The 23,654-nt window shown below is 44.7% G+C and overlaps 1 protein-coding gene across 1 annotated transcript in view; it reads right to left on the bottom strand.

Annotated features, from left to right (window-relative positions):
* WTAP (WT1 associated protein) overlaps positions 1–23,654 on the bottom strand; it is a 153,637-nt gene that overhangs the window by 117,517 nt on the left and 12,466 nt on the right. The window contains exon 4 of the mRNA XM_085611648.1: positions 729–787. Coding sequence (XP_085467774.1) covers positions 729–787 — 59 coding nt within the window. The remainder of the gene's footprint in view (positions 1–728; positions 788–23,654) is intronic.

The raw sequence follows: 23,654 nt of genomic DNA, 5'->3' as shown, positions 1-23,654 counted from the left end.
TACAACATCAAGAGACGCACCTGCTACACTCTTTTTCCCAAACCTTGAATACACCTGGGTGCTCCTTTCAATTAAACACAACAGCTGCAGTTTTGTATTTTATAAAGTATGTCATATTAAAAGAAAGGGAAGAATAAAAGGTTTAAAAATACCAATTTTTATTTAGTTTCCCTCAAAATTCGTTGAATTGTTTCATACCTCGAAACAGCGTGAAATAACGGCTTTCACCAAGAACGGATAGAGAATGCACAACACCATGGTGCTTGCAAACAAAACACAATAAACCATAATCTGGCACTTGCCTGCAATTATTATACATGCAGTTAGGCTATTTATAACTGGAGAAAAGCTTAGACAATTTGGTCAGTGTTTCTTTTGTTTGGAAGTGATGACTACTAAAAAATAAAATGCTTCATTTTAAATTGGGGCTTAGGGGACAAAAATAAATGTTTGTTCATCAGCAACACAAGTGAAGTATACAAATTAATTTTGCACTTTTTAATTCCTTTCTCTTAACCCACATGAATAAACAGGAAATCATTATTTTGGGGGTTACTGTATTATCCCTGGTTAGATTGAGAAAATGCTTTCAATTTTCTCTACATCAGCACACAAGCTGCCTCTGAATACAAAAAATGTGTCAATCTGAAATAATTTAATCTGCAATTTGCAATAGTTTAAGGTAATGCTAGTCCTGATGCTTCAGTTTTCTTCTGATACAAACTTACAATTAAGATCTGTATACTTGCTCTCCAAGGCTTGTACATAAGATTCATATTGTTTCCACCTACAAATTAAAACAAAATATTTGTTACAATTTATTAAACATGTTTAGCAGGGAAAAACACGGCCATGTATATTTAGAATGACATCAAAAGCATTTAATGAAGGAGTTTATCCTATGGTCACCGCAAGAATCAAAATTGGCTTAGAGATAAATTTATCATAAGACATGCATACAATTTATATCGTTTATAAAAAGCAAAAATAAATCTACTATAAAAACAAGAACTGGAACAGAGACAAGATCGTAACCGGTAAGGCATAGTACCTTACATGTTCATTCATCACAGAATGTACAAAATCTGCCTTTCTGCACACTACCAGAGTCTTCTGTAGTTGCCCATTTTTCCCTACTCAAATTAGATAATAAATACAATCACTCAATACCGGCACCCCATTAACCAAAGGCGGCAAGAGGACCTAGCAGAATGGCTGAAACTTCGAACAGACAAATTGCAGCCAATGAGCAATATTATACAGCCCCAATTACCCTTCTGATCTAATTCCTAAAAATGGTTAGGAAAAAAAAAGCGCCTTCAACATGTGGGTAAAGGAAGGAAAAAAAAAAACCTCCCCCAACATACTCTGATGGGAAACAAAGCCAAGATGGTGGCACATTTCATTGTTTTCTTAGAGAAAAAGACGCACTAGCCCCAATATTGTAGCTCCTGATCCTTGTATTTCCTCAGATCCTTGTCATGCCAATTTGAAAGATCCTTCACATATTTAAACCACAGGAGATGGTCAGCCAGAATCCTGTTCAGAAACTACGCAACATCATCTCTGGACAAATGGACATTTCTACTCGCTATGCTCTGCAGGCCAAGCTGCCTATATAGGGGTGGATTTTCAGCCAATCTCGGCAGAGATGAAGAGGCCATTTTAGTCAGGATCATACCATTTAAACAAATATCTGCTCCACACAATGCACAACCCCAAGGGGTTGGTGTTGAATGTATTTAGTTTTGTAGAGCTAGCAGGCCTAGTTCCCCGAATATTTTTTGTTGAATGACCCTTACCCGCAGCCAACACACTGCACTCTACGTCGTAAGTTGGTTTGTTCCAATTCTCTTTTGCAGAGAACGGGAGTAATGATTACACAATGTAATAATGACTCGGCCCAACGATTTCAGGAGGATAAAGGCAGAGTTCCATTCCCAAGTTTCAAACGTAATTTACAGATCATGTTAATGTAAGCAGTGACAGCCTAATACAGCAAGCCGATTTACTTTTAGGATATGCTAATCATCGCAAAAAAAGCTTACAAAAACTGACTCCTCTTCAGAAAATCTTTGTATTATCCACTATCTATGCAGCTGAAAAAAGCAGTTACCTGAGAAGCATGTTTTCATGGTTTCAATACACATAACGGGGTTCCATGGAGATTCAGGCAGCCACGTCCAGACAGCACACCAACCACATCACTAAGAAGTACACTCAATCTTCCATGTCGGCCATTGTTTACAGATCAGATGCCCTAAACTTTACTCTACACACACTTCTGGCCTCCCCAACTCTTTCTAGACAACAATCCAGACTACAATACTATAGAGCATTTTCTTCACTTCAATCTGAAATCTTACCATCAAGGTTCAGTCACCAAAAAAAGTTTTCCTTCAACCCAATCTACAACTTCAACACATACTTTGCAGGCTAGCTGATATAAATCCTTTTTCTGTTCGCCTTCACCAAACAAAAATCATGACCGTTTACCGGTATTTTCTGCCACACAGGGAGGATATACCTTTACCTGGTTGCAAGCTTGAAAGAATAACTTTGCAGCAGGGCATATTTTGGCTCTAGAGAAGGATGTTGCAATATCCTTAACATCTGTATATTTACGCCGAAAGGGCATCTGTTGCTGTTCTTAGAAGAGCTGCGTTTTTCATTACAGGTGATGAAGTTACTTGTTAGCTGTGCTTATATTTAAGGAAACATTCTCAAGCCTTCTAACCAAAGTCCTCAACTGTGTTTACATTCTTCAGATTTTATTTACAGGAGATCATAAAGTAGAGCCTCCAGAAAAAAAAGAAAGACTATTTTTGGGTAGGCTTGGAGTGCAAGAAAATTCATAGTAGCCACAATTGCCACCTCAGAATCCTTAACAGCAATTGTGAGCCAACAGAACTGTCCTCTGCTGTACCAAGGGCCCATTATGAAATAAGTCACTTCAGTGACTGTTGCCATCCTGCCCCTAAAGAACGACTTTTTGCCATCAAAACAAATAGGAAATCTGATAGCGGTGCGTCATGCAATAAGAAAGACTCAGATTCTAAGCTTCTGCATCTTTTCCAAAATACTCTACATATTTTAATATGGAGTTAGGAGTTCCAGAAGATCTGCAACAAATTTAAGTACATGCTTACTTGCAGTTTTGAAGCAGTTTGAAACCTAAAGTTTTTTTTTTCGTTCAACTATCTAGAATATCCTCAAGGATTACATTTTTGACTGCCCTGGTGATATCCTTATGGAAGGCCATTTATATTTTACTAACCATATCTGCTATGCTTTCACTGACCTGAAAAGTCTTTATGCTTTGCCATGCAAGGGCATATCATTTTGCTACCAAGAGTACCCAAAAACGACTGAGCCCCAATCTGAATTCAGAAGAAACATTAAGAATCTGGTAAGTCACGGTGAACCCACATAATGCCTTGACAAGAACACTGCTGTATCTAGTGGCAACACCGAAGACAAACCAAACAGATAGATCCCAATACTAACCTCACACTTGTCACATACCCAAGTAGCTTGCATATCAGCCTCTCTCTCTATCAGTGCTTCTAAAGCTAAGCTTTTGTACCAAGCTGCAGAAATAATAATTTACAGGTCAAAAACCATGATAACAAAGCCTAGTGTCTTAGCCACACTATGGTGACTTGTGCAGCACTACCACTGCATTTAGAACCCATGTCACTTTACGTTTTAGTATTCAAATTACTTCAGTAAAGTGGTGTCCTGGAACTTAACATTTATATACCAGACTCCAACCCAGGTGCCAAAGTCAAGTCTAATACAATCCTCTCAGCCTATACATTTCTGATTTCCTTCCAGAACTCCAGTCTGTGTGAACTTATACCAAATACTCCCTATACATTGCAGCGGTTATTACTGGTTTTCACTTACTGAAAAAGCATTTTCCAGACTGGCTGTTAAATAGAAATAATTCATTAACAGACCTTAACTCACTCAGTCAATTCTAGCAAGATCTCTGGTTCCTTGAATTCAATTAATTTCTCAATGCCTTTTTTACTTCATACAACACCTGAAAAAAGCAGTTTGTGCTATTAACTGATCAGATCTGCAGAAGTATTTGAGCATTTTTTTTTTTACTGGCATCTCAAAGACAATAAAACTTTTAACCTTGGCACCATTCAGATGGTCAGCTCCAGAGGGAGAAAAAAAAAAAACAATCTTGAGTTTTAGCACTGCTCATTAGTGGTTACCTAGTGCACGCTTCATTTTAAACTAGTTCATGCTTAAACATCACTCTTCCTGAGCATTCGGCTGTACACACTGCTCAACTAGCTCCGGACGACAGACATTAAATCCAGGAAACATTGATACTAAACAGACACTGTTCTGATTTGTATAAGGCTGAACACATAATCCAGTGATTTCCCAATTTGCTAAATGACACCCCCCGCCCCCAAAGTCATTCCACATAAAGGACTTCCTAATTTCAACCAATAAAATCAAATCAATCCAATTGTCAATACAGGTCCCTACTGAAGGATACTTAACGTTGATTACATTTTGTGTCCAAAATTGCCCTCTTCCTAAAGCTGCTTAGGAGGTTAGCAAAACATAGATCAAGCACACATTGGCTTACTGATAATGAAACTGCCCAAGGAGATTCTAAAACCATTCTAATAAGAGAAGGCCAAAGCAGGTTGTATCTATATAGCGCTTACTACCCTGACTAGGCACTGAAGCGATTTGTGGTGACCAACACAATACTCCTGAACCCAAGATGAAGTACGAGATGATAGATATATATATATATATATATATATATACACACACACACACAAACATATATGCTTCCTTTTCATATCAGGATTAGTAGTTAGGTTTGTGCTCTTGAATCCTCATGCATTTACTCATGTTTTGAATAGGGATAGATTAATTGAAGTGAACTAGCTAAGGGACAATGCGAGATGTTAATAGGAGTTATGTGCGGCGGTTCGTTGGTTAGAAAGAGGAGCTTGGAAACATGTTGGGGAAACCATTGTAGTCTGAAAAGTTTGGGATGAGCCAGAGAGAAGGGGGAAGACAGGAAGAATTATTTTTGATATATAGATATATATATATATAGATATAGATATATATATATATATATATATGAAGATATACACACACACAGTGACGTGTATTTCCCTATTTCCCAGAGCTTTATAAAAGATGTAAACATATATAAACACATACACACACCTACCTACATGCATATATGTTTAATAAGACATGGCCAAACATACTTGCGTATGTTTTGCACAAATATACATGCACTTAAATTCGTTTTTTTATTTCTGTATGCATCCTTATAAACAAGCACAAACAATTTACATACATGTATATAAGCAACTTCATCTACATACCCACATAACTTTCTGGGATGTTTTAATACACATCCAGACAAAAAGCATAAAAACCCGTGCACAGGTATTGGCACCCACCCTCTAGTCATATTCACACCTGCCGACATATGCATCATGCAAACAAGCATATACTTACACATGTGTAAGTTATTGATATATACACACAAATATATGAAAAAAATGGATAAACATTTTTACGTACATAACAGATGTTTAATATTTTTACCCTATACAAATAATTATAATATACAATGCACAATCACAAGTACCTGGATACATTAAGATGAAGTTACATTTACATAGAAAGGCATGTCAATCTAATTCATAAACTATCAAGTTACTTACCTTCGGTAACGCCTTATCTGGTAGAGCCCATCCAGCCGCAGACCCCATACCTTAGAATAGATACCCAAGCAATACCCCCTTGGAGGTGGGTCTGAAAAACACGTTCAAACCAAAAAGTCCTGCAGGACCGAACGGGTGAAGTGCCCATCCAGACGGCCCAGACTGTCAAGGCAGTAGTGTTTCATGAATGTGTGCAGAGAGGCGAACGTTGCTGTCTACCAGATGTCAAGGGAAGGGGTGGGGAAACCTGGCTGCCAAGGTAACAATACAAACTTAAAGTGAAAGGTCGAAGGTGGTCAACTGCCATGGCTTAATCTTCACGCATGAAGGTGGAGCACTGACCGGTTCGGATGGAGAATCCTCCCCTGCTGCTTTGACAGATTCTCTCTAAAAGGCAGTGGGATCCGAGGACCGATGGCCATGCTCAACATGCTGAGTGCAAGCCAGAGCCACAAGGATGATTTGGGCCCAGTCGTTCCTAATCTACTTGAGAACACTGGGCAGAAGTGGCATGGGCGTAAAGCAGGCCTGCCCAACTCAAAGCGAAAAGCGGCTTTGTGCGAAAGCAGTCTTGGAAACTCATGCACGCAGAACTGCTGAGATGGAGCTCTGTCGTTAATGGCAAACAGCTCTAACGAATAGTTTCTTACCTGTCGGTGTAGTTATGCAGCTTGAAGACTTTCTGGATTCACTATGCTGTGCATTATTCCTCGGTCTAGTGGTTGGGTCCGGAATCGTAGTATTTCTCTTTTTTTTCCCCGTGGCCAGGTGGGCGTCGCCGTCCCACCATCTGGTGTCCTCCCGTGACGTCGGTGGAATCTTCAGATTTTTTTTTTGTCTTGTGCTATTTTTGTTCATCCCCTTCTTTTCAAAGTCTTTTCCCATTTGATCTTTTTTTGATCCCCTTCCTCCGGTCTCATCTTTCTGGCGGAGGTGGGTGGGTTCGCTAGTGAATCCAGAAAGTCTTCACGCTGCAAAACTACACCGACAGGTAAGAAACTATTCATTTTGCAGCGTGAATCTTTCTGGATTCACTATGCTGTGCATAGACTCCGTAGCGGTTTGCTAGGTTTGTGGCGGCTGGGTGGAAGAGGAGCGTTGGTTGTTGAATATATGTTGAAACACTTTTTGTCCTACTTGTGCTTCCTTGTTCATCTGTATATCCACGCAGTAGTGCTTAGTGAACGTGTGCACTGAAGCCCATGTTGCCGCCAGGCAAATGTCTTTGATGGGTGTGTTTGCCAGGAAGTCTATTGTTATGTTATGTTAAAAGCATTTATTAAGCGCGCGTACACCAACGGTTTCATGGCGCTCAAGTGAGGATCAAGGCGGTGACCGAGAGATCGCTTAGTCAGAGTATGCTTGGATGAACAACCAGGTCTTTGGCGGTTTCCTGAACTGGGTTAAGGAGGTCAGAGACCTTATCTCAACCGGGAGAGAATTCCAAAATTGTGGAGCAAGGACTGAGAACCTTAATCCGCCATACTTCTTCCGTTTGGATGATGGAATTCCAACAAATTCAAGTGGGAAGATCGGAGGTCTCGAGAGGGAATGTAGCGATGAAGACGAGCCGGACCGCTACAATGTAGTGCTTTAAAAATGGTGCAACCCATCTTAAAAGCGCAGCGCTTAATCACTGGAAGCCAGTGAAGGCTTTTCATAAGTGGACTGACATGGTGCCATTTAAGCTGATGGAAAATCAGCCTGGTCGCCTGGTTCTGAACCAGTTGGAGGCTCCTCAGTTGGTATGCTGGGATGCCAACATACAACGAGTTGGCATAATCCAGGCGAGAGATCACCAAAGCAAGAGTGACCAGAATCATATTGTTGCTACCTTTTTTCTGGTAGAGTGAGCTTGTGCCGCTCTTTGTAGTTCTTGGCCTGCCTGCTTGTGGCAGAATTGGATTGTCTGTGCGATGGTGCTTTTGGTTACCGGTCTTCCCAAGAAACTGCTTGCGAAAGACACAAAGAACTGCTTTGTTTTCCTACAATCTTTAGTTCTCTCAATATAATGCATCACTGCTCTTCTAGCGTCCAGAGTGTGCAGTGCCCTTTCTGCGCTTGAGGATGGTTTTTGGAAGAAACTTGGTATCTGTATTGTCTGGCTTAAGTGGAACCTTGACACCACCATTGGCATAAAATGTGGTTCTGTTCTCATTACCACCATGTCATTGTGAATTTGAATGTAGGGTTCTTGTAATGTTAGTGCTTGCAGTTCACGTACCCTGCGTAGCGAGGTGATTGCTACCAGAAAAGCTGTCTTTATGGTGAGCATATGTAGAGAGGCCTTGTGAATGGGTTGGAAAGGCGCCTTCATAAGTTGAGTTAGAACTACATTGAGGTTCCATGCCGGCGGTGGCATCCTTTGTCGGGGTTGGGGGGGGGGGGGGATTAGTTTGGCTCCTTCCAGGAATCTTTTTACCACCTGGGATGTAAAGAAACTTTAGCCGGTTTCTCCTCTTGTGTAGGCTACTATTGCTGCTCGGTGTACTCTTAGCGAGGTGCAGCTTAGGTTACTCTTTAGCTAGTGTGTTAAATATCTTGGCACTGTTGATCCCCTGGTGATTCTCTTCTGGAGCTTTTCCTTGATGCACCATTGGGTGAACCTTTTCCATTTTGCTACACAACACTTCCGTGTGGTAGGTCTCCTTGCCTCCCGCAGCACCGCCAGCATGCTCTATGGGAGTTTTAGGTGTGCGAACTCCAAGTTTTCAGGAGCCAAGCTGCTAGGCTGAGGCTCTCTGGTTCTGGGTGGAGCACCCTTCCGTTTTGCATTGAGAGCAGGTCTCTTCTTTTTGGGAACCTGTGTGGTGGCCCCTGTGCCATTTTCACTATCTGTGAGAACCAGGACTGCCTGGCCCACTGTGGTGCTACCAGTATCAGCGTCATGTTGCTTGTTCTGCAATTGCTGAGCACTCAGCGGTATCGGGGGTGGTAAGCGTAGGCAAATGTCTTCGACCAGCTTATCCAGAAGGGCATTTCCTTGGGATTGATGACCTGGCTGTCTGGATGCAAAGTATTGGCATTTTGCATTCTGGTGTGTTGCAAACAGGTCTATTTGTGGGGTCCCCCACTTCTTGAATAGCTTTTGCGTTTCCTGTGTATGGAGCTCCCACTCGTGGGATGCTGATGTCCGTCTGCTTCCACATTGTCCTTCCCTGGTAGATGTATCGCCAGGAGGTCTATTTGTAGTGGGATGGTCCACTTCCATATCTCCTGCGCTAGCCTGGATAGCGCCACAGATTGTGTTCCTCCCTGCTTGTTGATGAAGAACATTGTTGTGGTGTTGTATCAACACTCTCTGCCCGTGAAGTTGTTTCTGGAAGGCTTTAAGGGCAAGGAACACGGTCTTTAGTTCCAGGTAGTTAATGTGTCTGATCGCATCTGTTTGTGTCCACAAACCCCTCACTTTGAGCCGGTTCATGTGTGCTCCCCATCCCATTTGGGATGCGTCGATTGTGATGGTCACTGTTGGAGTTGGTGGTGTAAATGGTTTCCCCTTTGTTATGTTCTTTGTGTGCCACTATGTGATCTCCTCTTGCACTGAGTGCGTTACAACCACTAGATCTTCTCAACTCCCTGTTGCCTGTGACCATTGCTGCTGGAGCCATTCCTGGAATGGTCTCATGTGGAGTCGGATATTGGGGGCAAGGTGTATGCAGGACGCCATCATCCCCATGACTTTGCTCACTGTGCTCACTGTCAGAGGTTGCCCCTTCCGGTATGGACGTGTCCTTCAGCAGGGCGAAGGTTCTCTTCTCGCTGGGGAACACCCTGCCCTGAATGGTGTTGATCTGTGCGCCCAGATCTTCACCTGTTCTGGTTCTATAAAGGACTTTCCCCATTGTATCGTAAACCCTAGTTCTGCAAGCGTGTGCGTGACCCGCTGAGCATGCAGTTTGCATAGGCTGTAGGAATTCGCCTTTACCAACCAGTCGTCGAGGTAGGTAAGTACACATGTATTCCCTACCTCCGTAAGTGCGCCGCTACCGCAGCTAGGCATTTTGTGAAGACCCGTGGTGCGGATTTTAGCCCAAAGGCCAGGGCTGTGAACTGGTAGTGCGCTTTGTTGATGGCAAATCTCAGTAGGAGTTTGTGTTTTTGGTTCATGGGAATGTGAAGGTAGGCATCCTAGAGGTCTATAGTGGACATCAAATTCCTGTCCCTTATTTGTGGTATAACCTCTTGTAGGGGCGTCATTTTGAATTTGAGCTTTTATGTATTTGTTTAGGAACCGCAAGTCCAGGATGGGCGTTAACGTTTCGTCCACTTTTGGTACGAGGAAGTAGTTGGAGTACACTCCCTTGTTTCTTTCCTTGAACGGTACTGTTTCTATTGCCTCCCTGTGGAGGAGTTCTTGTGCCTCCTATAAAAGGAGTGCGAGCTCTTTTGTTGAGCACGTTTTGTTGGTTGGCCTCCTGTTTGGTGGCTTTCTTTTCAGTTCTATACAGTAGCCGAACTGTATGATGTTGAGTATCCATTTGTCTTATTTTCTTCCACTCCTGGAAGTAGTGTTTTGATCTGCCTCCTACCGGTGTTACATGTTCGCTGATCTCTCCTTTGTGTGCGTGTCCAATTTTCTTTTGGGTCTTTTGTTGTGCCGCCCCTCTAGAGATGTTGTGGAGGTGGACAAGTTCGATACAGCGGAGTCACTTGGAGGTGGGTTGCTGTCCCCCTCTTCTGGTTTGTCCTCGCCCGTTAAGCTTCCCTACCCTGGTCCAGTACACTTGGAAGCATGGGTAGGAATTGGCTCCTTGTTTGAGTGGGGAGTAGGGTCTCTAAGAAAAAACAAGCCTTTGGTTTCTCTTCCTCTAATTTTACCCCATATGTTGCTGCAGCATTCTTGATGACCATGTTGTAGATGCCAATGTCATCTGGCGGCGAAGGCCTTAACGGGTTTGACTCTACGCCCTCCTCCGGGCTTTCGGCGTCGAGGTCCTGCCATTCCAGGTCCTGCGCCTCCGAGGGTGTCAAGCCCAAGTTCGTTTGTTGATCATCCTCACCTTCTTCGTAGTAATACAGGCCCTCTTCGTCCTGTTTCTCTTCTGGTTCTGGAGTTTTCGGCCTTTTCCAACTGCTCTTCGACTTCTGGCTCGACTACTGTCGAAGGCTTCGAAGGGATGGTGAATCTTCTCATCCGTTCGAAGTCCTTCTTCCTCTGGAGGACACTGTCCATTTCGGCCTCGAGCCTCCTCTTCTTTCTCTCCATTTCAATTTTCTTTTGGGTCTTTTGTTGTGCCGCCCCTCTAGAGATGTTGTGGAGGTGGTCAAGTTCGATACAGCGGAGTCACTTGGAGGTGGGTTGCTGTCCCCCTCTTCTGGTTTGTCCCCGCCCATTCGGTCGCCCCCGAAAGGACTGGCCCCTGAGTTGGTACTGCCAGCTTTGCTGTTGCTGACCCTGCTGCGCCTGGTTGTTTCCCTGATAAGTTTGCTGGAAAGCCTGGTGCGATGTTACCGGCTGGCTCCTTCCTCTGCCATTTGGTCTTGAGGGTGTGCCCCTTCTCATCCTTCTGAACTGCAGAGCTCCCATGGACCTTGCAGTTTAATTATCCTTTTTGAGCTGTGTCAGTTTCTCGACCACTGGTGTGCCAAACAGTTGTTCCCCATTGAAGGGTATGTTCAGAATATTGTTCTGGACTTCTGGCTTGAAGGCAGCGATCCTCAGCCAGGCATGCCTTCTCTCCGTCACTCCAATCATCATAAGCCTTCCGGATTTGTCTGCCGCATCCAGGGCCGACTTTAGGCAGGTGTCGGCCATGTTTTTGCCTTCCTCCACTAGGTGTGTAGCCCTCTGTTGGTATTCTGCTGGGAGATGTTTGAGCAGCTGGCCGACCTCCTCCCAATGTTGGTACACATGTCTATTAGGGCATTGGTGTTCGCAATGCGCCAGTGAATCGCAGCATTTCTCTCTATCTTACTCCCCATGAGGTCTATTCTCTTACTCTCCTCGTCTGGAGGTGGTCCAGAGTTCGTGGGGATGTTGGCCCACTTTCTGGCAGTTGACGTTATAATGGAGTCAGCTGGTACGGATCCCTGGATATACGCTGGATCCTTCGAGGAATCTGCAGGCGGCTGGCTCCTTGAAAGCTTCCCTACCCTGGTCCAGTACACTTGGAAGCATGGGTAGGAATTGGCTCCTTGTTTGAGTGGGGAGTAGGGTCTCCAAGAAAAAACAAGCCTTTGGTTTCTCTTCCTCTAATTTTACCCCATATGTTGCTGCAGCATTCTTGATGACCATGTTGTAGATGCCAATGTCGTCTGGCGGCGAAGGCCTTGGCGGGTTTGACTCTACGCCCTCCTCCGGGCTTTCGGCGTCGAGGTCCTGCCATTCCAGGTCCTGCGCCTCCGAGGGTGTCAAGCCCAAGTTAGTTTGTTGATCATCCTCACCTTCTTCGTAGTAATACAGGCCCTCTTCGTCCTGTTTCTCTTCTGGTTCTGGAGTTTTCGGCCTTTTCGAACTGCTCTTCGACTTCTGGTTCGACTACTGTCGAAGGCTTCGAAGGGATGGTGAATCTTCTCATCCGTTCGAAGTCCTTCTTCCTCTGGAGGACACTGTCCATTTCGGCCTCGAGCCTCCTCTTCTTTCTTTCCATTTCGGCGCTTCTCTTCGAGGTCGTCGATGTGGACGTCGAAATCTCCTTCAGCGTCGAGCACAACTTTTCGGGTCTGTGCTTAGACGACCTAGGCTTGTCTAGAGCTTTCGCCGGCTGGGAGTCTTTTTCGAAGGATTCGCTGGGATGTTTGTACGTGGACGCAGCTGTAGTCGTCGAGTGCTTCGGCGCCAGTGCTCCTTTCGAGGACTTTGGCTCAGATTTTCGAGAGTCTGTCGGGGCTTTAAGGGTCGACGTCTCTTACCTCCTTTGTCGACTTCTTATCGGTCTCTGCGACCACGTAGTTCTCTGGTCCCTCGCCGATGTTGTCCTCTTCTCCGCTGGAGAGGCCCAAGTCCCGGAGCGACGGAGGTTGTCCATGCCCCTGCATGGCGAAGTTCGCTCTCCTCTGTCTCTCTCACCCTGAAGGTCTTCGGGTGAATGACGAGCAAGCGTTGCAATCCTTGCTTTCGTGGTCGATTGGCAGGCAGAGGTTGCAGATCGGGTGCTGGTCCTTCTGAGCGTACTTGTGGCGGCAATTACAGCAAAATTTGAATGGGGCTTTGTCCATTCCTGCGCTCAGGGGGCCCCCTGTGTGCGCATTCTCCGTTGGACGTTGAAGTTCTTTATCTGTCTCGCCCTCTTCTTCGTCCTGGCTCTGTGCTTCTGGTCGTGCGTTGAAAAACTAACTTTTGGTGTTTTCTGCTTGATTTTATCTTCTTTCCCAAAAACTAACTCCGAGACAATCCTGACCTAGCGGCAGAAAAAAGATTCTGAAGATGGCGCCCAAAGGTGGGAACTTCCGGAGGAAGCACGCCGACGTCACAGGACGACACCAAATGGCGGGACGTCGACGCCCACCTGGGCCACAGAAAAAAAAAAAATATATATATATATAGAATACTACGATTCCGGACCCAACCACGAGACCGCAGAATAATGCACAGCATAGTGAATCCAGAAAGATTCGCGCTGCAAAACCAAGGCTCGCCTCACAGCTGAAAGACACCTTGCACCAAGTCTGGAGGGAGAGGCCATTTGTGATCCGCTAGGCATCCCTAGCTGAGTTTGACTGCCCTGGCAATCAGAGAGCCGCCAGGTGTTGGAATCGTCAACGGAATGCCCAGACATTGTCAGCCATGTCCAGAGACTCAGAGCCTCTTGACAGAACCCCACCCGCCCTGTTTGTTGCAGCAACACATGGCGGTGGTGTTGCCCTTGAACATCTGCACTGGCCTTTCCTTGTTGAAGGGCAGAACAGCTCTGATGAAAGGGAGCATCTGAGAGGGAGTTAAGTGTGATTCCAGCAAATTGATAGTGAAACCCAGCGATTGCAGGAGATCCTCCGTAGTCTGGAAGTGTGTGTGGTGGGTGGGAAAATAGCCTTGGGTGAGACTGCCGCCAACAGCCAGTCGCCAAGATAGGGGGAAGACTGCCACCCCTGATCTTAGCAGATGAGTCGCAACCACCACCATTACCTTGGAGATCACCAGAGGGGCGCATTGGCGCGCTATATGACCCCTAAGCCAAGCAAGCCATCACTTCCTGGTGGAAAACGAGAGATTCTCTCTCTCACCCAACCCACTGGGTCTGTGGGTACCATGTCCTCGGCCATGCAGAGGCTGGGGATCTTGCACACCATGGTGGATGGCCTGGTTAATATGCGGCTGGTAGCCGCTTACATGTCCATGTAAGAAGCAAGAGGCAGACTGGGATTGGCGAGGGGCATGCCCAAGGTCCTGGCCGCAGCTATTATCCTTAAAGCGCTCCATCACGGTGTCCTCTGAAGAGACAAAGAGCATGTCCATAATGGACACTTGGACATCCCCGGAAAAGCCAGCTTTTTTTCAGCCAGGCGTGGCACTATTGAGGCCACTGATGAAGGAACAGCTTTGTTTAGCGAGTCAGTCGTGTGCAGCCCACATCGAATCATGAACTTAGCTGCATCTCTCCCATCAGCAACAGCTTCAGAGATTATCGCCCGGGGATCCTCTGGGACCACAGGCAGCACCTGCCCAACTGGATCCCATAAGGACTGGGAATAACTGCCCATAAGGTATGCGTGTTCACAGACCGCCAGGTTGGTAGAAGAAAACATTTTCTTTCATAAAATGTCCAGCCTCTTGAGAAGGGATTTATAAAGGGTGTGGAGGCTTAGACCACCAAGCTCTCCTGAGTAGGGTGTTTTGTGAGGAACTTGGAGTCCCCTAGGGCGATGGCAGCTGGCAATCATCTTGTTCACAGCGTGCAGGGTTTGGGCCAAGTGACCAGGAAGACGTCCGTGAGGGCTTCATTGAAAGGGAGAAGCTGTTCTGAGGAGGTCACTTCCGGTTGAAGCACATCCGTCAAGACGTTAGTCTCGACTGCCACTGAGGGTGGGATGAGGTCAAGGACCTCTGTCGCAATTCTCACCACAGCAGCCATGAGACTATAAACAGAGCATCCTAGTAGTACAAGTTATACTTACGTCAGTTACTTATAACTGGCGAATTTCAATTTTTTGATTGTTAAATACTGTGCGCACCGAAGGGACAGCCTTGGTTTCAGGCCTTGCCAGCAGCCAAGCTCTGCACTTAAACGTTCGACACACACTGCCTTTGCTGTGCTTAGCAGCGAAGAGGAAGTTGGGCCCAGGGCCTGGTCTGCAGCCAACCCATCAGTGTGTATGGCCTTCGACCCACTTACCACCCCACCCCACCACCGCACACAGCCACCCAGCACCAGCCCAACACAAGGTTGCAGACTGTGGCCCAAAAGAGTACCAAGATTTCAAAAACTGCAACTTTTTTGCCCCAGTGGTGGGCCTACAAATGTCAGGATACTCTTACCCTCCCGTAATATATATTTTTAAACTATTTTTAGGACATGGGGCAGAGTCCCAAAAGAGCGAGCCGCCGACAGGGGTGAGTGAACACTCCAGGCCAATAAGACCGCTTCCATCTTTAGGTCTCGCCTGACCCAGCGCATGCGCTGGTCTGGCGAGACTTGAGAGGGCTCCAAAAAGTGCTACCAGGCCAGCCTAGAACTACAGTGCATGTGCACGGGCGCGCGCGCCGAGCTGGAGCGTGATTACTTTCACTTTTTCATGTTTGATTGCGCATGCGATGTCTTCCGCGGCCGCTGGCTTGTTTTTGTTTCTGCTGAAAGCCCCAAACTAGTTGGAGGTCCTTAAAGTGGCAGCACAATTATGCTGGCTATCCTTGTTCTAATTAATTCCAGTTTGCAACAACACCTTCACCCCATTATTCAAAGGGAAGGAGTAAAAAGTAGCATTATATGTGGGCTGCTGTAAATAAGGCCATTTGCCTCCGAGGCGCGTCGGGCGATGACGTACTTTGCAAGATGCCGCAGCGGCGGGCGATGCCTCTACCCTTTAAAAGCCCTCTTGCTAGCACAATGTATTCTGAGTTTTGGGCGCTTCTCACGCCTCCCTTAGAGTGTTTTATCATAAGTTGTATTTTTCATGAGCGGGTAATGTGTTCTGATTTTCCCGAAGCACGCTTGAATTCACAGGCACCTTTTCTGCTATCAGACACCTGCAAATTCACGATCAAGAGCAGACACTTTCCCTTCTGCCAGTTATTCGCACTTGAACTCTGTGTGCTCGTCTGCGAATTACTTTGATGATGAGACAATGCCTATTTTTCCAGTGTTCCTCTATATTCGGTTGTCCATCGAACTGCCACTCTCCATCACTGCCCGGTCTATTATTTTGAGCATCTCTTAAAAACAAGTAATGACAACGCCAATAGGTCTCACTTTTAGGCCCGTGCTTAATTTGAGCGGGTGGTTGCTGGTGGTGTCCAACTGCACTCATTCTTGGGACTGTCACTTATTTTTTCTCATCCGACGGAAAAAACCCTCATAAAGGGAGAAAGCAGAAACCTACTAGAGAGAGATACATGGGTGGGGTGTGTCAAGTGGTGGATTAAAGAGACAAGGGGTAGAATCAAGACCACGCATTTGCCGTGCCAACATTTAATAGCAGAGGCCATGGACTGAACAGAGCTTTGGGCACAAATTAAGCACTGTTGCAAACTATTGTCTTAGCCAACGCTTTTTGACAAAGCAGTACGGCAATGACAAACAAGCATTGGCATAGCCAATAGGTCTCGCTTTGGGACCTTAAGTATTTAGTTATGCAACTGTTGCATGGCTAAACACTTATAAGGTCCCAAAGGCGAGACCTATTGGCTATGCCAATGCTTGTTTAGATTACTTCCTGCAGAACCAACCCATGATTTTTTTCCCTATATGCTGAGATTCTGGGAACGGGGTGCCAATATAGAGGGTAGGTTACTACTATGCTGTAGAGAAGAGGTCTTTGGCCATTCATTGCATTGTGGGCGGTACATATCAGCTCCAAGTAGGATCTTCTGGTAACCATTGGAGAGCCTTCAAGGCAGGGGAGATGTGGGCTTGCAACTTTACATTGAGTAGTCTAGAGACAGTTCTGAAACTTCAAAACTTTTTATATGTGAAAAATGTGAGCCATGATGCAGATGGTGAAGCGTACTATAGTTTTGACAGTACAAGAGAGATTGTTGCTTGTACCATGTGGGGGAAGCTTGATCTGGATAGCTTAGCCATTCAACCGAGTGCTTTGAGTCCAGAGGGGGTGGGGTAGGAATGATTCGGCTTGAGCGACTCCTGCCTGTATGCTGTAGGGTTTCCATGAGACAGGAGGTGTATGGATCACGTGTTCTATTGTGAAGCTAAGATGAGAGCCAAGTGAGAGCAGTGTCCTGTATGTAGACTTATTAGAGTCAGATTGACTGTGGCGAAGGCAACTGAAAGGTTCAAGAGAAGCAGCGAGGAGAGGTATGGCGCGGCAGCCAGAGCGGTTGACTCGGGAGCGCAAGGCTCATGGTACGATCACAGGCAGCACCTCGAAATGGCCTATTTACTACAGGTCTGTAATTGTTGGGGTCTTGAGGGTCTAATGTTAGTTTTCTTTAATAATGAGCTAGCAAATTACTTTTGAAACCTTCTATAAAAACAGCCATCGTTAAGGAGTTGGTGATCAACATTCTGACTGTGATAGCCCCTGAAGTGGTTAGAAGAATGTTTTTAATGATTTAAGTACGAATCAAACATGCCTGCTTTGGTTGATTAACAGGTTGCACGTTTGTGACAAAATTACTAAGAAATGGGATGAGATTCCTCTGGTACATTTTGGATATCGAAATTCCGAGAGTATTTAAAAAAATGTCTTCATTGGGGTATTACGCATTATGGATTCTGCGGCAGCTTTTGTTTTTTTAAAGCTTTTTTGATTGATGACTTGATCATTTGCCTTCTACACTTTTAGAATAAGCTTTGAATTAATGAAACAGAACACTGCACTACTACAGGATGATACTAACAGGACTTGTTTAATGGAGCAGCTCATCATACACATCTAGAGCAGGACAATACTTGGCACACAGTACAAGCATATTCTAGGACTAACACTCACATCTAGGTGAAAACAAAGCTTAAGTACGAAGTATTAGTAGAACCACAGAACAGCATCTGAACTGACATGGGTAAACGAGAAAGCTAAATTGGAAACAATTCAATTCACCCAGAAAATGGTTTGTACCATAGGGAAATTAACAGGCCTATGCTCCTTTTGAGGATTTTTCAGACCCATGCCGCTTCTGCAGTTAGCGCTGTTCAAGAATGGCAGATGAAACCAACAGGTATCTTGGCGTTTATGCAGTAGGTCTGCACACAAGCACCTTCCTTTTTGCCACGACCATTCAATAACTTCTTAAACTCTGCTCAACTTTAAGCCAGTTTGTCCGGGTGTTCCATTTTCAAAATCCCCCCCCCCCCCCCCCCTCGCCCCCCAATTGCAGCATAAATTTGTTTGTGCACCTGCCAGGGCTGCCCATTATAAGTACAGATTTCCACAGCTAGCTGTCTTCACCGTTTAATTTGCTGCGCTGCACAGAATAGTCACTCGGTGTTTGCTTCTAGCACTTGCCACTGTTATGTCATTTGTATATTGTGCATGTACCAGAAGGAATGCCCTCTGTCACTCTGGATAGTGTGCAGCTGCACTGCTCTGTCAATCACTCAGGCTGCAAGCGGGAGCTGCTGCCTAGTAGCGAGGGGTTTTTTTTGTGTTTTTTTTTTAAAGCTCAGATGGCATGTAGGGATGATTAGGTATTTTTTCAGAGGCGGGGAATAAGGGGTTTGCTGAAACAGATTTGAATATGTGATGCGCTCTGGCTGACATGTTGACAGAGGTCTGTTAGGGGACTGGCTGCATCACAAAGAGGAGACATGGGGTACCTTTGGTGTGCACTAAACATTCAGGTTGGAGATGATATGCCTGTAGAGAGAAGTTTGTTAATGTTTGTATGCTGGCTTTTTTTTTTTTTTTGCAAAAGCATAGTTGGTATCAAATGATTATGCAGGGCTGTTGGCAGAATGGAGGATGTGCCAGCAGTTCAACTGTTTAGTAGATCATCTCAATCGGGTGATGTATTTGTGAGGGGAGTTAATAGCAATAGAATATCTTGGTGTTGGTTTGATAAAACACTGCAGGAGGCCAATTATACCGGTGTGTTTAGATGGGCAGGGCATCTAGTGATTTTCTGGCATGAAATTATAAAAAAAAAATTTAACGTAAATATTTTTGCTTTACTTGCTTTGCTTTTCTTTCACATTCACCAAAGTGTTGGATTAACCCTTGTGTTACCTATTCAGGGAAAAATGGTGTGTTCCATAAAGTAGGCATCTCTTCTTCCTTGATCTATGGGCCTGATTCCATCAAGCAGTTGTGGCATTGTTCTAGTCTACGCAAAGGAGATAGCGGTAATTAGAAATGGAAATTCTGGTAGCCATATCCAGGACATCCAATCCAACTCAAGACAGTGACTGGATTAAACAAGCCAGGGGGAGCGGGTCCTTTAGTCCCTTTGTATTTTCAGGTCAAAAAGGAGATCTGGTAGCGCAAGTTTCTCACACTGCATTACCTTGAGTGGTTAACTTTCTGCAATGTATTGGCTCCTTGTTCTAGCATGCCACTTTGCCTCCAAGTTCTTGCTCATTGCACCTTTCACAACTCATTCCCTCAGCAGCTGTCCAATGAAATGGTTACTCATCTGTTACTTAGCTTTGAAGCTTGCAAAAATGTTCTGTAGTCAATCATACGGGCATCGCTTGTTCCCGTTTGGCTATATGTTTGTCACCCTATCACATCAGGCGTGTGCCCCAAAAGCCTGTATGTGTGATCGCCATCTTCAGATTTTTTCTTCCAGCAAACTGTTTTGTCCTTTTAGGACTCCTGCTATCTTGAACACTTCTGGTTTTGTTCTACTTTCAGTTTTACCTAGCGTCTTGGGAAATGGGTGGGTTGCATGTGAATCCAGAAAATTCTCTGAGCAGCAAAACTTTTCATTACTGGTAAGTAATAATTTTGTTTTGCAACAGGAATCTTTTCTAGATTCACATGCTGTGCATTGATTTTGTAGCAATATTCTTGTTAATATTTTAGAAGTTCGTTGAAATTAGCTTAAAAATGCTCAAGCACTTGGTCCCACCTGTGACTCCTTGCTGACTAGAATGTGCACACAGTAGTGATTTGTGAGCGAACGGATGGGTGAAAAACTGGCTGTAACACAAGTTATTGATAGGGATGCAACCTAGAAAGGCTAGGGTGGCTCCTTTCTTTCTTTTGCAATCAGTTCTAGGCATTGCCTGGAACTGCGACCAGCTTTTATAGGGCATATATGGATTGCCTGGAGTATCGACTGAAATGGTGCCCTTTGTTACTGGCGAGTCCTTGTTCACACAAAGAATTTGCTTCCTTTCCTGACTTCCTTTGTCCTAAGTAGTACATAACTGTTCCAAGTACATCCAGGATATATGCAGGGTTTTTCTGCTTTCATTTTTTGTTGCTGGGATAATCCTGGCAGCTGCATGGTCTGACTGACCAGAAACTAATATGACCTTCGCTAGGAAAGGTGGGTTGGTTCCCATAACCACCCTGTGCTTGTATATTTTTAGGTAAGACTTCCGAGTGGTTAGCGCTTGCAGTCTGAATAGCAACATGATGGCAATTACAAATAAGGCTTTCGGGTTAAAAACCAGAGTTCAGTTTAGTGGAGCGGTTTAAAAGGCTTCATTAACGCAAGGCCAAATTTAGGTTCCACGCGAGTGCTAGTGGCGACATGGCTGGAGCCATTCCTTTTAGCTGCCCCCGGGTATCTTTTGATCACCTGTGGAATGACAAAGCTTTTATGCGTCTTCTTGTGTAGGCTACTATTGCTGCAAAATGGGCCTCTAGTGAAGAGTAGGTTAGACTCACTGCTGTGGAAAGTCCCTTGTGTCTGCTCTACAGAATGCATTTTTCCTATTTTGCCATAGCATTTTATTGTGGTTTGGCTTCCTTTAGAACGTCAACTGAACTTTTTAGAAGATTCAGATGTTCAAACTATGTCTTCAGGAGTCAGGCTGCAAGATTAAGGCAGGCCAGCTCCAGGTGGTTGAATCTGCTTGCCTACACTACATGGCCATGGGCAACAGGTAGTCTCTGTGTACCTGTGCCATTCACATAAGGTTTGTGAACCATGTATATCAAAATCAGCATTGTGTGCTTATTTGCATTCATCACTAGAAGTATGAGCGAAATTGGTCGCCTGTTAATGCCTGGATCCTCTCGGTTAATAGGATGGCCCTTGCCCTCCCAGCGTTCATCTTTGCTTCTAGAAAGATGTATTTATTTATCTGGCAAATATTTCTCTACGTTTATCAAGTGTGCGAGGACTATCCTGCAGCTCCTCCAGAAATGAAAGAACAAACGCTATTTTACCCACCACACATCGGGATTGGGGTATAGCTGTGTCCTTTCCCTTCGCAGGTAAGCTGCTTCCGAGGCTAGGCATTTTATGAACACTTTGGGTGCCAATCTGGGGAGCACCTTGAATTGATCGTTAATAGTTAACAAAGCCTACAAATCCTTTGTGTTTGTGATTCATGGGAATGTATAAGCAAGATTCCTTTAGGCCTTTTTGTCTGCAATATCACGTTTCTCTCAGCAGAGGGATGACCTCATGGTGTGTGGTCATTCGGAATCTTTATGATTCTGTTTCGGAAGCAAAGATCTAGAATTCAGAGTTGTCGTCGGGTTTTGGTACCCAATGTATGCAGAATAGTTTCACTGGCCGAACTCGTTTGTGGTACTCTTTCCACTATTTTCTCGTGTTGAAGCACTCACAAATTAACCAACAACGTTTCCTGTTACTGTCACAAAACTAAATACACATTAAAGTGGGCTTCTCTTCTTCTTTTATTTTCATATGAATCTCCAAACTTCTTTTATTCATAACATTCCTCCACTCCCAACGCGTTTCGTCGATAGGGAATAACCCATGCGACTTCCTCAGGGCTTGATCTTGTGTAACTGTCTCCTTAAAGCAATTTGAATTAAATAATATCCGTATCACCTTCCTAATGGTCGTTTTGTTATCCAACAACACCTGATATCACTGAACACTGTACGTGACCATTAGCGCAATTGTTTAGGCAGTAATCCTCAAATTTGTATTCCAAGTCTCTGAAGTACGGAGACCTGATATCACTGAACACTGTACGTGACCATTAGCGCAATTGTTTAGGCAGTAATCCTCAAATTTGTATTCCAAGTCTCTGAAGTACGGAGACTTTTAGCAATAGCAAGCGTCCCCAGATACGGAACCGTCTTCGTGTCTGAACACGAAGACGGTTCCGTATCTGGGGACGCTTGCTATTGCTAAAAGTCTCCGTACTTCAGAGACTTGGAATACAAATTTGAGGATTACTGCCTAAACAATTGCGCTAATGGTCACGTACAGTGTTCAGTGATATCAGGTCTCCGAACAGTGTTCAGTGATATCAGGTCTCCGTACTTCAGAGACTTGGAATACAAATTTGAGGATTACTGCCTAAACAATTGCGCTAATGGTCACGTACAGTGTTCAGTGATATCAGGTGTTGTTGGATAACAAAACGACCATTAGGAAGGTGATACGGATATTATTTAATTCAAATTGCTTTAAGGAGACAGTTACACAAGATCAAGCCCTGAGGAAGTCGCATGGGTTATTCCCTATCGACGAAACGCGTTGGGAGTGGAGGAATGTTATGAATAAAAGAAGTTTGGAGATTCATATGAAAATAAAAGAAGAAGAGAAGCCCACTTTAATGTGTATTTAGTTTTGTGACAGTAACAGGAAACGTTGTTGGTTAATTTGTGAGTGCTTCAACACGAGAAAATACATGAATCAATTTGATTGTTGTTCTGAGGATTAGGGTGCCTATCCTCAAGTTGAAAGCACCGCACTAGGATAATTGTGTATCAATACTACTGATGGTGTGAAATTTTGCTGGTTGCGCGTTCTTTCCCTTGACACCCATTTTTTGTTTTTGTACTCTTTCCACTGCCTGTTTTCACATGAGTTCTCACATCCTGTTGTAGACCGAACGTCTTCATTTGTAATTTTAAAGTTCTATCAAATAAAAGTGCAAGATGATGAGTATCCATTTTTCTTAAGTCACCTTTCTTTTTGAACAGAATAAGGCCTCAATTCTGCCTCCCTCCCCTCCCCCAGCCACTGCTGAGGGGTTTGCAGTGACCCTGGATGCTGAAAGGAGGCCTGCAGTGTTGAAGTTTGGAAGCTCGGTTCCTGTTGGTCTGCTCATAGAGGTTACTTTTTTCGTGGGTGGCCACGATATTATTGTGCACCCGAGGCCTTTGGTGCCTCATCTTTTTTAATACGTCTTGTCCACTACTGCACTGAATAAGTGTTCCTAAGTAAAAGATGTTGGATCCTTTTTGAAGCATGATACCTGTAGCCAGACTGGTCTCCTCAGGGTCGTTCCTGTGACTTGCTGCCTGCTTGTCTTATCACCTGCCTGAAATCTGCTCTGGGTGGCACTATTTGTAGCTTGTTTTCCACCTCTAAGAGACAGTCATTTGCTGGTATTGCTCTAGGAGCATGGTTAGCTCCCCCACATCCTTCCATTGCTGATGGGCATGGAGATTTAGCAGGGCACTGCCGTTAGCAATTCTCCATTACACTGCTGCTCCCCGTTTGACCTCACAATCCCTACGGACTTGCAGTCCTTTTCAGGTGTCCAAGGTATGGTGGGGCACGGTGTCTTTCTTGTAGTCACCACTAAGAATGAAATCTGATGCTGTACTGCCCTTGATGTATAAGGGGTCTTTTGAGGAATGTTAATATTTTTTTGCCTACCCTGGGGGTTACAGATTTGCAGTCCAACGGCTGTTCGAAAGCCTCCCTTCTTGATCAAGAATGATTTTCAGCATAGGGAAGGTATTGAATCCTGTTTGAGAATGTAGAAG

Source organism: Triturus cristatus, chromosome 6 (assembly GCF_964204655.1).
Source record: "Triturus cristatus chromosome 6, aTriCri1.1, whole genome shotgun sequence".
NCBI lineage: Eukaryota > Metazoa > Chordata > Amphibia > Caudata > Salamandridae > Triturus > Triturus cristatus.
This window is presented reverse-complemented; position numbering and strand designations above follow the sequence as displayed.